We start from the raw sequence: 23,150 nt of genomic DNA, 5'->3' as shown, positions 1-23,150 counted from the left end.
CAGAAAATTGACCAATTTTAGTCGATTATTCATCTCACGTGAGAGAAGAATATGTAATCGATTGTGATTGGTCAATTTTCTTAAATTTTAAGTCTTAAATCTCATTGTAGACGCCGCTTTAGGGGATCTGTTAAAATCACGCGCTTGTTTTTCGTCGCGATTATCTTATTTTATTTTTGACGAAGCCTATGTATGTGATCATAAATGCAGATGATTTAAGTATTTTAAAGGAGTAAATTTTGTAGGAGGCTGTCAGTAGAACTTTTTTAAGAATCTGTTAGAATCTTTTAGGATTTGATATATATTTTTTTGATTTGGCAGAAGAATCATGTTGAGATTTATTTTTTGTTTTTTTTAACACTAGACACCAAGTCATTATCGTATCTCGTGATACTTTATCAATGGCAGTTGTTCTATAAAATAGCGTAGGCAGCTATAAAGTTGAAACGCGTTGCATTGAAGGGCAAATTCGTTAAAGAAATATCGATAATTTTGGACTTGACGTGCGAATTTAAATTTAATCCAAAACTTTGTCCGCGAAAATCAATTTAAAACAAGATTTAACCGGGAGATAATTAAAAGTAAACTTTAAACTATTATCGAAGGTAACTCGATAAGGCAAGGTTTAACAACAAAGTTGCAACAAATCAATTCTGACACTTGTATTTCATTCACGGTTTTATCGTTAACAGAGTTCGGGAATTAATTTAGCTTCGCACGTAGTATGAACAAACAGACAGCCGCAACGACAAAACTAAATATGGTGACTCGGATCAATCTCTCTGCCGCAATATCACACATATCACAATAATCATGTGGCATTGAGGAACCAGATTCAGCTTGACCTAATAATATATTACCAGCAAATCGGTCGATAATCTACATTCATGTTTATAATTTAATAATTGCTTTATCACTTATTACAATGATTATTTTAACTCTGTTAATTAAAATCGCAAATTGCATTAAAATGCAAATGGTGGGTGTAACATTGTGAAAAAGTCTTATAAAGGAATTTATATTTAATTAAAAATATAAACAAACATTTCTGCGGAGTTAACGCTTAAATTGCAATTATGTAGCTACAATTATTTTTAATCTCATAATTAATAAGAAGGGAAAATTAAATATTTATAGTTACGAAATTTATTGAAATACGTAAAACAATATAGAATATTTTTTTTATTAATTAGACCTCAAATCTTGGAAAAAAGCATTTGTTAAAATTTTTCAAATTCTATTTTTTTCTAATTTATTTCTAATTTCGTAATAATGGTACACACATATTTACTCATATTTTATAAAAATCTAATTTCTCTGTTCTTTTGATTTATAAGATACGATGTCAAATTCAAAGTTATTCGCATTCTTGGAAAATTTAATTTTATTTTAAAACACATTGTTACATTATATTGCTGTGTTTAAAACACATTTCTCTACATAAGATAATATTAATTTGTTTCAAAATTAATTAAATTATTTTGATCGTATCGTTGTTGGATAATTGAAATAACACGCAATTGTAGTTAGATTTATTATTCCCATAAGGAAAACGTGCTGAAGGAAAAACTTTTGCTTGCTTATTAAACATTGCAAGATGGTATTTAATGACGTGGGTGAATTTATATTGGCGAAAAATTTCTTTAACAAAGCAGAGGATTTTTAAAAATATTCTCTAAGGAATAAAAAATTGTAAGCCGTTAAGATTTTAAAATATTATCTTACAGATTTATAAATATTGTAGATAGTAAAATGGCATTTAAGTTACATATTATATTTAAGAATCTTTGATTTGACGGACATTTTTTATTTCTAATTTTGTAATAATGACGTAATAATTCGTAAAATACCTCTCGCAAGACTGCCTGTCGAACATAATGTTAGTCCAACTGACAATCTAATTTGCGACAGGTTTAATGCGTTTTCTGCATCATCCACCGAAAACTTTCTGCCTCGTGGCAAACTTTGACTGTGCCATGACCTCTTTATTTAATGCACTTCTCTGTCGAACGTCACGGTGTTTCACGATTACTTCTCTCCTGATTACCTTTCGTTTATTTTTCTTCGTTTGACAAGTTCGCCGAGTGCTCTGCCAAGATTTTGCACATGTTCGAGGACGATCGTGATTTTATTAGCATTTCGAGGCTTTGCGAAATGGATGAAAACGATTAAATAAAATATTAAATGATATTATTATAATAAATTAAAAATATTGTATTTTATTGTTAATATTGCATTTTTGAAAACAATAGTAATAAAATGGAAATGAGTTTCTTCAGATTTTTTATATAAAAATAATTCTTGTATTAAAATAGATCATATAATAATAAATTTCATCAAATGAGATTTAATTTTAGAAATTTATAATCTGAACATTAATTTATATTATTAATTTAGCTATTAAAATTTATTTAATTTATTGAAATTAATTATTATTTACATTGTTAAGAGCTTTCTGTGCAGAAAATAGTAAATATAACCTAATTTAAGAATTTTTGACTGCGGATTAACTTTGTCTTTGTAACACGAGGCAAGTAATATCTATTGTCAATTCTTTGACAAGATGCATTTAAAAGTTGGTTAAACGAGAGGTAATTGGGACAAAAGGCGAAGAAATGAATAGTGCAAGGTAATGAAAAAAGTGAAGACGAGAGGATAAGCACGTGTAAGGACACTCATTGTTTAAAATTTCAAGTTGTAGTATCGAACGGTTTATGGAGGTCGAGTACAGACGCGCTTTACACGTGTAACTGCAGATGCTATGCATTTACTCTCATCGCCGTGTGAAATGGGACTGTCGATTGTTAGTAATCAATTATCAATATTTTATGGTGTATAGAACTAATGGGACGACAGAAATAACCACCTGATAATATAATAACTCTTAAATGTGTTAATATTTAACATATATTATACATAATACACGGTTTTTAAAAAATTTTTTTGTATTTATCTCAATGTCACACAATAAATTAATAAATTATCTTTCCGTCAAGTAGTTAAAGATTTTTTGAAATTAATTATTTTCTATAATCTTAAATATTAGTTTATCGTTTTATTAATTTTCTATGTAATGTTTTTCAAATTTTACTTATTATATATGACTTTACCACATATGTTACTTTGTCGAGACGGAAATCATAGCTGCGTTCGGAAAATTGATGTGAGAGGTCAATAGGGAATCTTTAGCATATTTCTGTTTTTTATCCTTTAACTTGCGTGGGATTGACCGCACGCAACCAACATTCCTATATTCTCCTCCGAGAATTTCCCGATATAAGGGCGGTCACGTATCTGCTTTCCGGGGTATTACACACTTTATCGGAAACACGTACCGCGATGAAATCCGGATCTACAGTACGCTTCACTTCAAATGTTGAATGGCAGATTATAATTCGACCGCAAGTACCTATGTTCCCTTTGTTATATCTTCTAGTTCAGCTTTCTCATTGTTCCATCTTTTATACGTTTGTTCATTGGTATACCGCAAAATCGAAGCAACAGAAAGAAAGACAGAGAGAAGCGAGAGAGAAAGAGAGAGAGAAGCTAAATTTTAATTATAATCTTTATAATTATCATAAATATAATCTCTATAATTTCAATTATAAAATATGAAGTTACATATTTTTTTGTAAGTACTTTGGTAAGTACTTTGTAAGTATTTTTGTCTTTACATATTTTTATTATAAAATATGAAGTACATATTTTTTTTATGCCAGAAAAAACCGAATTGCTAATTGTGAAGTGCGCGGTGTTATGAAACATTTTTAAATCAAATATTGCCACAAACGTTATCATTACTAAATCGTATATCTATTACTACGAATTGGCCATATTTTTTTATTAACCTTTACGATCAATGCGAGACTTAGATCGAAATTTGAATTACACGAAATTATACACGGCTCCAATCTCTGCTTTAAGAAATTGCGGAGAAATGCGGAGAAGATTCTTTTTCTCAAGAATTGAATCGCGTGTTATCGGGATATTTGTTCGCGATATAACGATGTAGTAGTCTTCGTAATCTATTTTTGAAGGCCAGTCGATATTATACCTTTTTTACATCCATTAGATAATGCCCCTCTTTTTATACGAGCGCATCAAATATACGTGCATTCGCGATCGCGGCATATATCCAGGTGTTTTCTTACACAAAGATAAAAACGTCGTTCGCGAGATGAGATTCGAGACTGTAGCAGGTCGGATATATTCAAGGATCCATCAATAAGTAATCATTCTGCGCAGATTGATTCGCCGGAGCTTCCTCGGAGGTGTATCCCCTCCCCCCGATCGATACACATGTATCGTATACTATTAATAGGGAGACTTTCGCAACATCTAGTTTATCGCGGTACTTTGCATGTACCGTATAAAACGCTCGAGTCCTGTGTTCCGCGCAAATGCGTTACGGTGGCAATTCCCATCTTAGGCCTGCATTACCCGTCCATACACGTGATATTATCTGTAACGTAAATCGAAACGCGATACTACAAGCAAGCCACGTTAAATGGATTTTACGGATCCCCCCGTTCGGGGCCGGGCACGAATGGTTATTCGCGTGTTCGATAAACGTAATGTAAGTCCGAGATGGAATACGGTTAACGTAATAATATTCGAGCTTTGTCATCATGAACTATATGAAGGAAACGTTACGTCAAATATAATCGAAAGATATAATCTTCCTGTAATGCTTCCTTCAACAATTTCCTAAATGGAGTTCGATCGTTTAACTTTACATATTTCTCATTTTATTCTACGCTATAATGAACGTATGACTATGCATAATTCATTAATTAGCATTTCTATTAAATAGGGACAGTCGTTATGAATTAAATTTAAATAATTAAATATTTAATAAAACGAACTATTAGTCCAATTTACTCATCATTATTTTTTAATTTTAATTCCGAATTTATGTTATCAGAGCATTTAGTGGTGACGATTGTCTAGAAGTTGTGCCAATATTATAAAAATTGGACATTAAAGGAGCATAAGAGAGACCGAGGCTCGCTGGCACAGTTCTCACAATTTAGAGATATTCGACTTTTTAAACAACTACTTATTATGATTAAGCTATAATATAGTAGAAAGAACTTTTCTCTACATTTTCATGCCAGGAACGATTCTGTATAATTTCTTTGTAGTAAGAAATATGAACATACTACATATTGTAGCCAATTTACTTGTAATATGATATATTTACGGTGTAAGTTGCTTAAATGATAAACTCGATATTAAATTAATGAAAGTTTAATAGAAAAACAGCAAATATGTATTTCTTGAAAAAAGATTGCGACTTTTAACATTATTTTGTAATCATTAAATAGCGAAATGCTATTATAGAAAAATAAATGCAAACTATTTTAGATGTAGCTTGCTTTAATACAGAAATATCAAGTAAAAACCGTTTTATTATAATTAATGTATGAAAGTTTTATTATAATTAATGTATGAATTATTGTATGAAAGTTCTCTCACATTAAGTCGAGCTAAGCTTGTCTTAAGTATGAGCCAACGTGCTCCATCTTTGCAGACATATAATTTAAATCATTTTATTATAACAAATTACGGTTATTACTAAAAAAACACATCATATAGTAACAGAAACTTTTCTTTTAACTAATAATACGTCATTAGATATACTTTCTCCAGTTGAGGAACATTAATATGAAATTTTGAAAACATTTGAATATTTACTCGTCTTCTCTTGAATCAGATTTTCTCTTTTTTACAAATATTTATTTGATTTAAATAAAACATATAATTTAAATCATTTTATTATAACAAATTGCGGTTATTGCTTAAAATAACGTCGTATAGTAACAGAAATTTTTCTTTTAACTAATAATACGTCATTAGATTTACTCTCTCCAACTGAGAAATATTGAAAACATTTAAAAATTTACTCGTCTTCTCTTGAATCAGATTTTCTCTTTTTTTATTGAAATATATATGTGATTTATATAAAACTTAGATAAAAGTACTTATGTTATATAAAAGAAATATTTTACGGTAACTTTTCTATTATTTCTTTAGCCATAAATACATAAACGGATCGTAGTGCCGACTTGTTTATTGTATCAATACGACCCGGTCTCCCTTATACTTAAAAATAATATATATCCAGATAGTTAAGATTTTGTTATTTCTTTTCAGTAGATAAGAGATTATTTTAAGGAAACAAAAAGACAACAAAGAAATAGTTTAGTTTTAATTTAAATTTAATTATTTTGTAAACGTTTGATACTGGTTTTTATTTGAACGTTTACTAAGAAGAATCAAAAAAGAAGATCAAATCTATTCAGATGTTTTCTTTTCATATCGCATTTTTATGCGATGAAAGTTCTTTGCGAGGACCTCCCGAATGGGTCATTGTAGATCATGGATCACTTGGTAATTCCATAAAAAAATCTTGACTTTCTGATGTAAATTACTTATTGTTAGTCAAGATTATCTCGTGACGTCAAGAATGGTTTTTTTTCCGGCGTGACTTTTTTCTCCTTTCTTTCGGAGGAAGACAATAGGTGTATTCGCATATAATCGGCCACGTGCGCGCACGAACGTCCATTCCATAATGTGAACGCGAAGATAAAATCTCGTTTATCGGAGTCGCTTAGTTTACCTTTGGAACATGTATAAATGCATGTAAAAAATAAATAAAACATTATTCAAACAAGATTTTTAGGTAATGCATTTAGGTAATGCTTTCTATTCTTGGAAAAGGGTTGAGTTTGAATCAGATTCTAAGCAAAATTGTCAAAAATAAAATGAAAGAGAACATAGGAAATTATTTCTTAAATTTCACACGTGGAATTTGTCTCTTTATTAGGATTATTTTCTTTTCATAATTATGTTTATCACAAGAATCTGACTTTACTTGTGGCTAATTAACTTAGAATATAAATTCTATAAATTGGAAGTATGAGGAACATTATATCAAGCGAAGTTGAGAAAATTTGAAATTTTTTGAGAAGTTTTTTTACATTTATATTATTTATATAAACGACGATAATAATTTATTTTAATATATGAGAGAATAATATATATTTCTAATTTAAAAAATATTATACACAATATAAAGTTACACATTAATCTACATTTGATACATTTCTTAATGAAATTAATAACCTTGTAAAGGTTTCAATTTCTTAATTATTGTTTGTTTTTAAGAAAACGTCACATTTTTGTTATTGTATAATAATCTATTAGAGCCCTCGCATAAAAGTCAATATTAGTCAATATTATATCGACATTATCATTTTAACAAGTTTCCTGGAACCAGGAAATATGATCAGCTATAATAAACGGGGAAGTATACGGTATCTCACGATCATCGATGATGACCGGATAACTTTCTGTGAAGCCTTCGAGTAAGGATGCGAACGTGCGTACGTGCACATGTATGCGTGCATGTACTTAAATGCGCTCGTGCGTTTCGTCCGATGAGGGGAGCGGCCACACGTGCTTTTTTGCGAACTCGCGACAATGACTAATCGTTTCGCACCACGCGATCGTATTCATTACATGAACCAGGTCTTTTTTTTCCCAGACACCGTGTGCACGAAAGAGCATACTTGCATGGACGCCGCACAACAAGAAGCTTGTTATCATAACGTTTTTTTTCTTCAGACTAATAGAGAAATTTTAAGTTAAATTTTCTCGAGGGAGATTTTGAGAAACGCAATGAAAAGTGTCAAATTTATATTATTATAGCAAATGATGAACGCACGAATAACGGAGATTGGTATCTTTTATAAATAATTCTAGGAAATTAATATTGATTGATATTGCAGTTTGTGTTTTTTTCGAAAGTTAGATAAAAAGGCAGTCAATTACTACGGTCAAATACGCCAGTCCATCACTAACATTCATTAACTACGATGTGTTTGCGAGATGAATTGGTTGTCGGTTGGATCTTTTTCGAGTAGATTTGTTATTCGAAATGCAAATAGCTCGTCGAAATCGAGTAACTTCGGAGTAACGTTCTTTTACCCGTGTATTTCAATTAGACACGTGTGTTCGGACGAGCTAAATGTCACATTACGTCATAAATGTCGAAAGTCTCATTACATATTTACTTTGCCAAATTACCGTATCTACGGGAAATTTTGCCAATTTTTGGACACCTAATATCTACTCGATTTAGTTTGTGTTATATATGTATATATTATATCTTTTTAATTTGTGTACGTAGAGAATCTACGAGAAATTTTTTTTTAAGTTTTCGTAATAAAAACTCAATTAACATTGTAGTACATGTAGCATTCTGTTACTTAACAGCAATGATAAATAAAAACTGCGTTATTTTAATATTCTCTCACATGATTCTTCAATTTGTGCTGCGAATAAATTGATGTTGCATTCGTCTCTATTAGAAAACGCGTTTAACGTATGGTTTTCTCGTACAACAGACAAGGCGTTAAAGCTTGTATCGCCGAGAAATTGGCCGACAGTTCGATGGCGTTGAAAACGATAAATATGCAAACGCATTCGTCGAGGAAATGCATAACAACAGCACAGCTACGTATTTGCGTATTTCCAACAACTCGCGTGATGTCGAAATTAAGTGTCTTTCTTTGTCTCATTATCTCGACGATCTCGCACGCCAAAGATTATCTTGAAGATTATACAAATCCGGGACCATATTCATTCGATCTCTCTAACATAACGAATAAGTCCAAAATATCGTTTATGCCGTTGATACGCAGTAATCAAATTAAGTTAATTAATTAAATTACTGATCTGATTATTAATTATTAATTCCATATTATTCAAATACATTTGTTATACAATATGTCGAGATGAAAATTGTATACCTGTATATACAATCATATGTTTTCCAGAAAGTTTCTTAATTTATATTAGTATATCTTTATCTTTATTTATAACGTGATGCTTTTGCATCTGTATCGAATTGCCCCGCGTGAATTGATTTTCTGGAAGCATTTGTCGCACCGAGTTACGCAGTGTTCTGGCACAGGACGTAACTTTTAGACACTTCTTCCGGGTCTACAGCAGAACTTTGTACGAGTGTCATGTCGCGTGACGTCTTTTTGCGGCCTTCGAGAAAGACTTCGCGCAATCGGAGGAACACCTGACGCATCTCAATAATGTAAGACGCCACGACACTATGCGTTGGTGGGCACCGCTTTATTGATATCGTGCTCACTGGGGGAGAGAGAGGGGGGAAGGGGGGGGAAAGAGAGAAGGAGAGAGAGAGAGAGAGAGCCTCTAATCAAATTCTGTGTTATGTCCGTGACTGCGTGGTATAAGATAATAATAGTCGCAAACTGCACTTCCCAGATACCGGCACGTTGTCGGCGCGCGGCGCGGAGTCGCGCACGTGTATTTTGTGCCATTACGCTAAAGTAGCCGGCGATCAATCTCCAATCTCGCGACTTAAAGAGATTAATAAGCCAATTAATTTCGCGGACGTGTTTGCTTTCGATTGGAGTATAGGCGAGCCACATATAGTCAGTTGATTTAACGTTGTTATTCTGGCAGTAAAAAGTTATCTGTAATTTTAATAGCTTATTGCTTGACCTATGCGTCTTTTAGTACTTTTATACTTGTACTTTTATTTTTTTTATGAGTATATACATATATATGAAAAAATATAGAGAAAATTATATAATTTCTCTGTATGTTTTTCTATACCTTTATTTTATTTTATTATTTTTGCGTTCGAGTGATTATTATTAGTACGATTTAACAAGATTAACGAGCTTGATCGGCATCGCTGATATTCGATTTTAGAACTCGTAGAGAGAACTTGAAAACGCGTTAATCCCATTACGATTCTCGTTCCTTTCGCCGCCTCTTATTGATGTGCAGCACGAGAGAAAGAGCGTTTCGACCTTTTGGGCGACTGCCAGAGAATGTGCGGGCCGACGACGAGAGCGCAATATATATTCTTTTCCAGTCCGAAGTCATCGGCGCTTAACTTAACGGCCAAATATTTTGCGCTTCCTCTCGGTTCAGCGAAGTGTCGCGCGCTGCTCGGGAAACTCGAGCGTGTGTTTCCGCATGCATCAATTTGCCGGAATGATGTTTATTCAAACATCCGAAGTGACGCAAGCTGGCGTAAAGTTTCATGTACCTTTTTTTTATACTTTATCACAATTATAATTACAACAGTGTTCGTTGTTTTCTCATTATATGCGTAAAACATGATACATTTAGATTATTTTTTTTTATGTATATTACACAATTACGTGTAATTTACACATATATTATTTGCATAATTTACAAATGTATCAAACAGCTTTGATTTTTAAAGTAATTATTTCTTTTCGTTAACTTTAAATATGATAAAATGTTTTCTCGATATAAATTAATTTCTTCCAATATTTTGCACATAATATTGCTGATATAATGATATTTATACGCAGACAAATTTTTTAGTTTTAATCGTTTTAGAAACGAATCTGCGATATATATGTACATATATTATTGTCTTGCTAACTTAATTTTTCTTTAACGGGACATTATTAAAAAAAGACTAACAAAACAAATTTTTCTCTCTGGCGACATATAAGTGTAATATATAAATATATTGATTAGAATTGAATTTGCTCATTTTGTTCCGCTTTAACTTATAAGACGTGAATCTGCAGCGACAGCTTTTGCAGATACAGTTCCCTGAAGACAGTATCTATTTTTTAACAAATCGTAACGCTTATACCGTTAATAGCGTGAGCGATTCGCCATCGGTGAATTTCGATCTATTCCAGCGTAAGTTTCCGTCCTCGCGTACTCATTAACGTACGCGATATTCGATCTGACTTGTGCATTGCACCTAAATGTAACTCAAGTACAAGTAGTCTAGAGCGTGCGAGCTATAGATCTCCCGCAATGCATAGACAGGTGTATATTCGCGGATTTGTCAATTATGAAGAAGGTCGCGAGGTCGGCCGGTGGTGGGTAAGAAACTTCAGACGTGTCCAACCGCGGCCAGTCTGATATCCCGGCTGGCCCGTGGAGTACCGGACTCGCTGCGTGGTTATCGTTTCTCATCAACCCCTCCGTTTCTCAACATTTCTTGCGCTCCGCCTCGCAATTTTTCCCGTCTCATCTTCATCGACTTGCCGACTCCCCTGAACTCTCTTCTTCGACGAGAGGATCGTGTACCGGCTGGTTCGGTACGATCGCTCTCGTACAAGTGGCGGATAGCCCGCAATCTCTCTCTCTCTCTCTCTCTCTCTTCGCCGAGGAAATCGCCGCTTCGAGATGAGCATCATCTTCCTCGCGAGGCTGGCTGCGCGATCGATGGGCGCTAAGTGGCGGCGATCAAAGAGAGGGATCTTCAGGAAGTACCGATACCAACGTGGTTTCTACTGAACGGAGCGGAGTCCGCCGCGCGCGGTGCCTGCAGCTTTGCGTGGTCGTTCCGTTTCGCGGCGCGAGGGCCGGCGGGAGCCCTCTTTTTCCGCGCGCTCGCGCTCGTTCGCGCTCTCGCCTCATTGTGCATTGCCGCGGTCACGGCTGTGCCGCGCCGTGCGCTTGTTAAAGGCAACCTGGCTCGTTGAACCCGTGTGGTGAGGTGTGGTTATTCTCGCGCGCGCGGCACGAAGAGAGGACCGAAACTGGTTCGTTAGTCACCGCGTGCCTCGTCCTTTCGCACCGTTTGGCTTTATACCCCCCTTCTCACCCCGGCACCAGCCTCCCCCTTTTTTCCCTTTTCTCTTCGATTTTCTCCCGCCTCCGATCTCATTGCTCGCGTCTTTATCTTCTTCTCTTCTCGCGTCCGAAGTTGGCGAGCGACCAACCTCGTCTCTAAACTCGACTCGCGCGCGATAATATTAGTCTCGCTACTCCCGTTTCCCCTCTGTGCTCTTTGTATTAATCGCTAACCCACTACTACGGCAGTTTCCACGATCGCGCTCCGGTATTACCCGACTTAGAAGCGATAAGCCTGCAGATAAAAGTCGGATAAAATTCAATCCGCTATCGCGTCGTGCAAAAGCAGTTGTGATGGTAGTGCATAAACCACGTCGTTAATCATCGTTCGAGGGAAAATCACAACCATATAGTTAAATACAACGGTGAATCATCCCACCGTCGGCGTGCGATTTTCGATAACAGTAATTTTTACCGGGAATCACTTTGACATCTGCCGATGTCCGTTTGGATAGCCACGCAGATTGACCGCGGAGCTCGCGTCGATTGCCGATCGACTGGTAACCGGCGTTGCAGCTACACAAGGCGCAATACAGTTTCCTCACGTCTCGGAAAAGGAAATTCTCGCAGATATTATCCCGGAGATAATATAAACGATAATATTTCGTGCAACGTTGGTCCTTCCACGATGATGGAGCTTGAAACCCAGGCGCTGATCAACCTTTGCCTCTCGTCCCGTCCGCTCACCAGGGCAAGGTACGTGATTTGCGACAGTGATACCCTCGCGTGGAAGATAAATGTCACCGATATTTTATCCAAATTGAAGATCAAGTCGATACGGAGACTTTGGAGTTAGTTTAAAGAGAGAGATTATTTGGAATTCTTGTCTGCGCGCGAACACGTCGTAGAAAAAATCATTTAGGCTTATCGTAAATATAGTCCATACCGTATAATACTGTATAATATAATATTTGGACGTTGCGAAATTGACATATAAATCTTTCTATCAGCGTGTGTTTTTGATCGAATCAATCTGATATCGGAGTTGGTTTGTTAAACCCTCTCTGGCGATATCTGACGATACATTTTTATTCTGCATTTTGGCAAAATGAAGTTACAAAATATGAGCAATATTGTTTTTGATCGATTTTCAGACCCTGCATTAATTGCTGTATTCATTTGCCGGAAATGGCGCTATGTCGTGTAAATTGTTTCGATAAAATTACTCTTATTACTCGATAAAGCCGATTCATTAAATCGTTTCATCCTAATTGATATACGCGAGAGAAACTCGAAAAAACTAAAAGAACTTTAAAAAAATTATGCTAATATAAATAAACACACATGGTAAGTACATACACGGAGAGAATTTTTTTTAAATTTACCCTGCAAATTATGTTAATTATGGGACAATATGGTATTTAGGCAAATTTTACTGTGCATTACAATAAGATTTCGCAGTAAAATTTATTGTAGTGCACAGTAAAATTTACCTAAATACTATATTGTCTTACAATTAACATGATTTTCAGGGTAAATTTTAAAAGAAAATTCTCTCCGTGTATAGGTAAGAAAAATAATAGACATAAAATAGGAAATCAAAGATTGCGCAAATTAAGGTGCAGCCTTCCGCCTCCAAGTCCCTTTCTCTCAAATCCCATTTTCTGCCTTGTTCACAGGTCTGCGGGGTCCATAGGCGCGCGCTCGGCACCTAGCACGCCCCTGCAAGCTGCCCCCGATGCACCGCATGCCGGGGGCCAACAATCGATCAGCGGGTCCCAGCTCACCGTGGCCGGCGCCAGCTATCCTCAGCCTCCGAGAAGCCCCAGTCACGCGGCCTTGAGATGTAACGACAGGTGAGGTCCTCCCTCTCCTCCCCCCCCCCCTTTCGTTCTGTCATAAAGCTCGCTCGATGCCGCGTCGGTATAAGCACTTGCTATAACGCAGGGATTTATGGCCGTGAACCTGACGAGAACCCACGTTTTTTACGCGAAACGAAGTGCCGATACCGCTTTGACATTTCAATATTTTTCTGCGTAACATATTGTCTTAAAAAATCGACGCGTGCATGTAATATCGTATATCACAGTTTCTTAATAAATGAATCGGAAATTAAAAGATACGGAGAGACTCGGTCGAAACAAATATTTATTTCAGGCGAAAGGGTTGTAGATACAACATGTAAATCAAATGTGTGTGACGGTTTACGGATTTTAATATTTTAATTTATTTGCAAGTATTACACAAAAAAATATTCTAGTTATAAGTGGGGAATTCTTCTTAGCATTTTCTCTAATAAAAAATGATGATCAAGAATTACGCGCGGTGTATATGATATTCTTCTACGGTTTAGAATATTTTCTTGAGACCAAATGTCAGAGGAAAATCTGGAATTAAGAGGGAGAAGAAACCACTAAAGAATAGAATATTTTTTTGGGTGTCTGAATATTTTTGACATTATTTAATCTTTAAAAAAAGAGAGCTTACGTTTTATCATTATATACATATGTGCGCGGCAAGCAGGAAATTGAGCAATGTTCTGCTGACGATACGTGAGAACGCGAAATAATTTTGCATATATCTGCGCGAGCATTTTATTAACGTTATTAATATCGTTTTTATTTTCGACTTTGCTTCCGCAAGTCAGATGATTCGCGCGTGAAATCGCTTATCGGGCTTCTTGGAAATTATCAACAGGCAACGGTGATAATGTCACACCTGCACACGAATTGCAGACGAGCGCGGGAGGGGAAAGGGGGACAAAGACAGGGATCGTGATAAAAAGATGTTATGTGCTTTCGTGATAAGGCATCGTATAATTAACTTGTCTGACTGTGTGCTGGGAAATACGTTCCTACTAGCTGCCACATCACGATTATCGAATGCCGCTATTAAACTACACTTATTTATGGCATTCAAATATTATTACGGCACACTTGCCACCGTGATAATGCTGGCGAAGTCGGGCCACCTCCACTCTTTTGCCGGCGTGGCTGCAACAGCAGACTCATAGGAAATCATTTTATAGAAACACATGCCATTAATCAAACTTTTTTTTTATTGCGTGTCAAGCGTGTCAGACCTTTTTTTCTAATCTCAAATGTATTCGAACGAATTATTTTACTGAAGAATAAATAATTTATTACTTTTTAAAAGCGAATCACTGATTTCAGTGTATAATTTTCCAGTGACAAATGATGTGATAAACAGTGAGTATTTCAATGTTCTTTTAGTGATAACATAATGATTTAAACAGTGAATATCAATGAAAGTAAGTTTCACTGTCAAACAGTTTTAAGAACTGAAATTCACGATCTTTCACTGTGCTATTCACTGTTCGAATCAGTATATTATCACTGAAAGAACATTGAAATATACTCATTGATTGTCACAGTTCTAAATATGCAACTGGAAAATACAGTGCAAATCAATAGGATAATTCCATTGATTCACTTTTAAAGAGTAAGGAGCAACATACGAGGAGAAGCTAATGATTGCGATAAGTTCCTTCTTACATATGCGAACTAAGATTATTATTATCAATGACTTAGATTAAATTAATTATTAATTGGACAAATCAGCTGCATATTTAGAAAATAACACAAGTTCAAGCGGGTCTTCAATCATACGTTACAAATTTCAAATTGTGTTTCGTTACATAACACACTTAATTTTTTAATGAAATTTTTATAAAAAACGGATCGGTAAATACGATTTTTTTTATATGAGGCAAGACTTGCAAAATCAGACTTGCGTCTCTCGGATATTGAAAACGAGCGATTTGCAGGGCGTCGATATAGGTCGATATTCTTATCGCGTGCTTAACGCTAAATGCCGCGAAGGTAGATTTTATAAATGAAACAAGACTTGCAAAATCAGACTTACGTCTCCCGGACATTAAAAACGAGCGATTTATGAGCAGGGCATCGATATAAATCGATATTCTCATTGCATGTTTAACGCTAAATGCCGCGGAGTTAGACAGCACTTGTAGCGTTAAATCACGTCGAGAATAGAATTGTATTTTGAAACATTTCAATCGTACGGGAATGTTTTGCGGCCATTCTTACAATAGCCGTTTCATGCATGCCGTCCGTAAACGGTTATTACAGTACAAAGCGTGACGTCGTGCGTATTATCTGGGTGAAATTGCCTTTTGTGACTGAACCGTCTTGATACTCGAAGTGTAAGTATCTCGTTCCTCGATCTTCGATAATATTTTTGCATCTCCTCTTAAACAAAATTAAAAGAAACTTCCTCTACGGAAAATAAATAATGAAGTCTCTTAAAAATTCTTCGTGAAAAGTTCTTCATAAAATATAGAAAATTCTCTTTCGTAAAATCTCTCGTTTGCTGTAATGAATTTTTTGTATATTGTATAAACGTAATCTTTTCCATTAAAAGTGATTTATACAATGTTCTTTGAGTGTTTACCATGTTCGGCTCAACTCGAGACCTTTTAATTAAAGAGATCTGCGCATCCGCTTTTTTATAAAGATATCTTAACTCTGACGAAAGATGCAGATATTACAATAGATAAATACGTTTACGATCCTTTTTATACTAAGTTCTTGTTAATATTCATCTGATAAACCATATAAAAGCTATATATTTCTCATCACGTGGAAATTACTCTAACAAAAAAAAAAGGATTACCATCAGAAGTCAGTTCTGACAGCTGCTCCGATAACGATTATAATCGTTTTGTATACAGTGGCATATGTATGGACTGTATATCGCGAAAGATAATCCCATCAAACAAATAACATATAAGTGACAAGAAGGTGACGTGCAATACGTCGCGGTACTTATCGAAACGGATGTGGATGTGCCGGAAGGGGGGAAATTTTTCCGTTCGCTTTCTGCCCCGCCTCGATGATCGCGAACGTCTTCGCGGAATTAATGTGCCGAATTACGCAAAAAACTCACGCGCCTCGGTATCCCGATCGACGTCGACATTAGGCTTTTGCGCGAATCTTATCGCACTCCGAATTCCTATCTGTAAGTTTTTTTTATCACGTTGCTCATTATCATCGAATTTGTCTTATTGCATCCGCCGGTTATCGTTATGTGAGTGTATATATATATTTTTGTCATTTCGGTTCCGGCGAGTCTCTTAATCGAGCGAGATGGCACAACGGCCGCTCCAGACAGTCTCCCACGTGTTATCATCATCGCCGGCAGCGGATTGTTAAGCCAGCGGATCGTGCAACCAGTTACGCGTTACGCCGCGCGTCGGACGGGTCGTCTTCACGTGCGAAAATCGCGCGATACGCAACGCGTGTCGCGGAGATGATTTCGGTGATTCGGATCGAGTCGTTCGAATGTTTTCGAATTTCTGCAATGCGATACTGTAATAAAGAAAAAATGAAAATCTTGCTACAACTAATTTTATCGTAACAAAGAGAGGATTATTCAGTTATTTATATTTTTTATATCTTTAGATATTCTCTCTGAGCTCGAGTACTCGAGTTCTAGAAGAATATGTGAGTTTAGACAGGCAGGTTTTATACGAAGGTAAAATTCTATGAATTATTTACTAACTTTATTTTAAACATCATTTCAATTTTATTTAAATATTTTATTTATTAAATTCGCGGAAAGTGAATGGAGTTTTTGAAATTCTATTTTATTTAACGAGAAATTTCGATTTTTGACGCAGTAATTTGATAAACGCGCGTGTGATACATATAATATTTTTTGTACATTTTCTTCAACAGTTGGAAGAAACAATTTGAATAGAAAATAATCTTCGTTTGTTAAAAAAAATAAAAAAAAGATTCTTTTATGGAATTTTTTATATTTATTAAATTATTTTATATCTGCCGCTTGTGTCGGAATTTTCCAGAGGTGAAGGCTTTTGTATATTTCTACGATACGTGAGTTTTTCACCGTCCAGTATGAAACTGTGACAGTGATACGTTGCACGCGAACTGCAAACAGTACCGATAAAAGGGCGCACGCATGAGATTGTTTCAATTTTTGAAACGTGAGAAACGTGCAGGTGCAACAAAAAATTCGATAATGGGAACGCGGGTGGAAATGTTCGGCAACGATTTGTGGAGTATCGCCATTATGAAAAGAACCAGGACGACCTCCTTAAGGAGCCACTCCAACAAGTTAGCAATATTTATTTATTTTTTGCGTTTGCCTATTTGCTTGCAATGTAGCGATGAGATACGTAGAAGTTGTAGAATTTCTACTGGCGGCGTTATTTTTTAAACCTGAATAGATGAGGATAAGATACAATATAAGTGATAAGAATCGCTTAAGTGATCTTGCTTCCTCGAGCGAAAGTTCAAATCGAAATTTTCTTTTGTTTTAATTTGATTTAATTTAATTCATTCAAGAATTCAGGACTGCTAAATGTCTCTCGACAGTTTTTGAGCGTCAAATTGAATTGAAGATAAAGTTAATTGCATATTAATCTTAAAAGCGAAGTGTCTTAAGTCTTCAAAGTTCGTCGCAATTAATTATCGCATTTAATTATCGTAAAAGTGAAGGCCTTTTAATCTCAAATATTCTGCGCGTTAAACGAACGTTAGTTAGTGGCATAGTACACAAAAACGATTATTACGCAACGCGTCAAAATGATGCAAACAGCATCGTCGGTCACGGTTTCGATAATGCTTTAAAGAGATAACCCTAAGAGATAACATGTCCTCCGTTCCCCTGGCCTGGACGGTCTTTCAAACGCTCGATATCCTTTTCCGGACTCGCCATCCGGGTGTTGTAGAAAATAATTTCTAGTTAGATTACATTGTTGATGATGCCCATATTAAATTCGGATATATAAGACGAGATATACTTATACATAGGGTCTCCTTACCTGATAATGTATCTTCGAGGGAGTATTCTTAATGTGACGACGTAAAACGAAACACGATAGCGTCAGCGGAAAGGGAAGTGTTTTAACTGACCTTTTAGGGTCGTGGGAATTTCCCGCACGAACAAGTTGATCTAATTTTATTAAGTATATATAGGAATGTATGTCACAGAGAAATGTGCCTCTGAATTTCTGATTAGTCTGAGTTTCCATAAAAGATAATCGTTATCTCTTCTTAATTATAAATATCATTTCAAAAATTATATTTATAATTGTGATTATTGTTACATAAAGAAGTTTATTTTAATAGTATGATACTGTCTCAATAATTATATTACTTTTTACAACTACATGATAAAGTAATCATTATAATATTATTATCCAGTGTTTTTAATATTTTATTTCAATGATTATTTCGTATTTTAAATAATATCTAACTTTTAGACCAATTATTTCCAATTTTGATAACTTAAACAACGATATTGATAACGAATTTTGATCACTTAGATAATAACGAATTTTTATTAGATATGCACGTAGAAGATAAATATACATTCCCGCGTGATGTCTAATCAGTAAAGGTCCTCTTACATTTCTATTTTTTTTATTTTTTCAGTCACCTTTCGAAGCCACTGAGTAGGAGTACACCATCGATGGCAGCTGGCGGCGCGCAAACTCCAGCAAAGGTTAGCAGATCCTCGTCGAGGTCGCCGACGTCTACCAGCAGCGCGAGGCAGAAGAAATTCCATAGGCACTTCACTCAGGTATAGAGATACATTTAAGTGGTACATTTCTTAGGGTCCACGAATGATGATAATCGCTTACGAGTGACAGTACGTGAGGGGCTAGAAGAGAACGGTCCCCCACGCAGACGTTGCCCTTGCCAGCAGTAACACTTGCTTAACTCGGATCCATTATCGTGTTGCGATACTTACCTCATCTTCATCCGGCAGGCTGGTGTTTTAACTTCTCCGGACGTAGGACATAAACGCGTACGTCAATGCACGCCTCGGCAGCGTGCAGTATAAAAATACTTCCCCCTCTCGGCCCGTCGGTGAACTTCACCACGAGGCAAGGGACCCAGGTGTTCGATTGACGGACTGCATAAATTATTAAAATACATTCGGGATTTGTAGCCTCGCGATTTATCTCGATCGGCGATTGATTGTCGAATACAATATAGTACGTTGTATATTGCATAGTGCTGCGCGAGAGAAATTGCTAATGAATATCAGCGTGGTGTGAAAGAGAGAGCTCTTGACGTTTGTCGGAAATTTAATAAACACAGTGTCGTGTGTCGACTTGAAACGGAGCCATCTTCGGGGTGAAAATGTCACAAGTTCGAATGTTAAGCGAGAAGTATCCAGTAACTCGAAACGAAATCTGCCCTGAGAGCGTGATAAATCAATCGTGTTTCCCAGAAAAGGATCTGGGAAACACGGTATTCATAACCGATTCTCATATTTTAAGACGGTTTTAAGTACAGTCTTAAGATACCATAAGCCAATCGCAGAGCGTATTAGCATCTTAATTAAGGCAATCTTGAAGCAAAAGTAGGGTTGCCATCTGTCCCCCTTTTCCCATCCTCTTTTTTCGGGGCGTCTGGGATCGTCCAGGGGGATTTTCCGAAGACGTCCGGCATAGTTGTGAGCGTCCGGGATTTTAGGGTTTTCAAAGAATCTTCTAAATATTTTGATTCCTCCCGCGTAATTATTCAGAAACGAGCCGCTACTACACACGCTTTTTTTTACATGCGTCGGCAGTTGTACACGAAATGTTCGGGGTTTTTGACTTGTAAGTTCTAGTTTTGAAAATTTTGATACGGCAACCCTAAACAAGAGCCGACTATGAATACCTAAATGCTAGAAAAAAACACTTTAGAAAAATGAAATCTGGCTTTATTTTAGTATATTAATTTTTACGATCGCTTTGCATTGCATCTTCCGTCCGTGAATCGATGGTACGTCGCATTTTCGAGCTCGTTTTATCATTCAGCCAATAATATTTTACAAAGCTCGACAAGATTCGCGCGAACAGGGTGATGGATCCCTTTAAGCCCGATTTCACAAATGTAAGATTAACATTAATCTCGGTGTAACTATTACTGTTTATCTTTTTCTAATTCTTAGATTAGAAAAAGGTAAAGCGAGTTGAACTTCGGTTAAATCAAGCTAATCGCGAATTATGAAATCGAGCCATAAACAAAGATCGTCGTACGCTCTAGCTTTTGTGTTCATCTAACTGATTTCTGTAATACAATAACTACTTGGATATACACAATAAATTATTATTATTACGTGGTGATGGTAATAATAATAATAATAATAACACGCCGCGTCGGCGAAAGGGCAGTACCAACCTAATGCGTAGTCTTCGAAATTTCGCTATCAGGTGGCGGAGGACGAGCGCGTGCTGAATTACTACAGCTGCGCGCTGGTGGGCGACATCCTGCTGCAGGGCCACCTGTACATTACGCCCAACTACTTCGCCTTCTACAGCAACGTGTTCGGCTACGTGACGAAGCTGCTGATACCGACGGTCTCGGTGCTGAAGATCAGCAAGGAGAAGACCGCGCGGATCATACCGAACGCGGTGGCGGTCGCCACCGAGGAGGAGCGCCACGTCTTCTGCTCGCTGCTCTCGCGCGACTCTACCTACAAGCTGATGAAGCAGGTGTGGGACGCGGCGATGGAGCCGCGGACGACGGCGGACGAGTTGCCGGTGCTCGACAGCGACACCAAGCTCCTCCCGCCGGACACGCTGCTCGTCGACGACTCCGAGGGGGTGAACCCCGAGGAGGACGAGTCGAGTATGTCCGAGAGCGGTATCGATCTCCTGGCGGCCACCAGATCGCCGGTCGTCTGCACGGACACCGACGGCGCCTCCGTGACCCTCAGCAGGCCGAGTTTGCCACCCGCCAGGTGAGCTTTTGGCTGTTTCCGTATCCGTATAAATTAAAAGAGGAAGCATGTAAATGAAAGAGGAGACGTTCGATTAGTTTAATTAATTGTAATTACTTCAGATGAATCAATCGAAAATTTAATAAAAATGAAATTAAAAATAGTAAAATCTTAACAAGATTCTCAGAATTAAAAATACAGAAATAAATAAGGTAGATTGATTAGTTAATTAATTGAAATTACTTTAGATGAATCAATTGAAAATTTAACAAAAATGAAATTAAAAATAATAAAATTCTAACAAGATTCCCAGAATTAAAAATACAAAAGTAAATAAGGCAGATGGAAATAGGCGCGCAGTTATTAGTACGCAATTTACAATTTTTACATAAACTTTATTCTAACGTAAAAAGATGTTAAACGTTTTAATAACTGCGCCGATTCCCATCTGCCTTATTTACTTCTGAAATCAAAAATCATAACGCAGAATGTAAAACAAAGTAAAATAGTCCTTCGTAAAATCGCAATAATGAAATATAAAATAAAGTAAAATAGCCCTTTGTAAAATCGCAAAAACGATATTAAAGATCTGGATATTATTATTGAATTCATTCTTAGTTCATTGGTTTGCGAAATATGATACATTGAAATTGTTTTCGCAATTATTTTCGCTCATTCCGCTTATTTTCACCTTTCGTCTTTCTTTTTAAGGCTGGAGACAGCAGTATTAACAAAGACGCTGACACCGAGCAAATCCGACAGGCTGGGATCACTGTTTACCAGCGGATTGAAGCCTGGCATGGTGATAGCGATACTGGTGGCTCTCTTGGCGGTTCTTTACGTATCGGCGGCTCTAATGATGATGCGCATTGACAGGCTGCACACCGCTTATTTAAACCATCCCCTCGTTTCGCCGGAACGCTTCACGCAGGATCGGCTGTTGCACTATCTCAATACGAATCTGGATCAAATAGTGAAGGTAAATTGTCCCATTTGTAAACACATGATCGATCCGATACACGTTGTACTACCCGGATAATAAAGTGTAATTTTAAATAATGGCATTGTTGCGATGAAGTCTGTTTGATCTCGATAAATATTATATTTTTTATTTTAATGTGTATAAATTAAATAGCTATATTAAATTAAATAAGATTTATTAAATTGAATTAAAGATACACAATTTTTATACTTAAAAAAATTAAAATTAAAAATTATTACAAACTGGAAATACCGTGTACTATAATAATATATAGTGAATTTAGTATTAATAAATTTTTAAATTTATTTACATTGATTCAGTAATTATTGAATAAAATTGATTTTAAGACATAATAATTTTTATTTTTCCAAAACACACATCCTGCTTGTAATTATGTAAGCGTACATTTCTCCTTATACTTTTTTTAAAATAGATAACTTTATGAGTAATTTTTATTACGTAATATGCCATATGTTCGGATTTTATCGCGATACTTGAAAATCACAGATAATCAAAGTGGACCAGGTGCGGTCGATGACGACGTCTAATCGAATAGTCTTAAGTGACTAACTGTGTCGCGTTCACTTGATACGAGGGGATATGTTTGTTCCGTAGGTGCGGCAGAGTCTGCAGACGCTATCGCAGCAGTTTGTGACGATGAGCCAGGGCGGTAGCCAGACGGGGCCGACCGGCGGCGTGGTGGAACCGGAAGACGCGCCGAGTTAGCCCTCGACAATGGGACGCGATTCAGTTCAGCCAAAAAACGACACGAGGCCCCGCCGTCGTCGCTCCGCCGCCGCCGGCGCACGTAGCATCGCCTCGT

General features: G+C 36.3%; 1 protein-coding gene across 1 annotated transcript in view; it reads left to right on the top strand.

The window, feature by feature from the left end:
- LOC105450388 overlaps positions 1–23,150 on the top strand; it is a 63,480-nt gene extending 40,330 nt beyond the window's left edge. The window contains exons 5-9 of the mRNA XM_011690188.1: positions 13,299–13,475; positions 19,062–19,209; positions 20,816–21,366; positions 22,057–22,324; positions 22,943–23,150. Of these exons, the coding sequence (XP_011688490.1) occupies positions 13,299–13,475; positions 19,062–19,209; positions 20,816–21,366; positions 22,057–22,324; positions 22,943–23,053 (1,255 nt within the window). The 3' untranslated portion in view covers positions 23,054–23,150. The remainder of the gene's footprint in view (positions 1–13,298; positions 13,476–19,061; positions 19,210–20,815; positions 21,367–22,056; positions 22,325–22,942) is intronic.

Source organism: Wasmannia auropunctata, unplaced genomic scaffold, assembly GCF_000956235.1.
Source record: "Wasmannia auropunctata unplaced genomic scaffold, wasmannia.A_1.0 LD336061.1, whole genome shotgun sequence".
Lineage (NCBI taxonomy): Eukaryota > Metazoa > Arthropoda > Insecta > Hymenoptera > Formicidae > Wasmannia > Wasmannia auropunctata.
The sequence above is the reverse complement of the archived record's forward strand: the minus strand, read 5'-3'. Positions and strand labels throughout refer to the sequence as shown.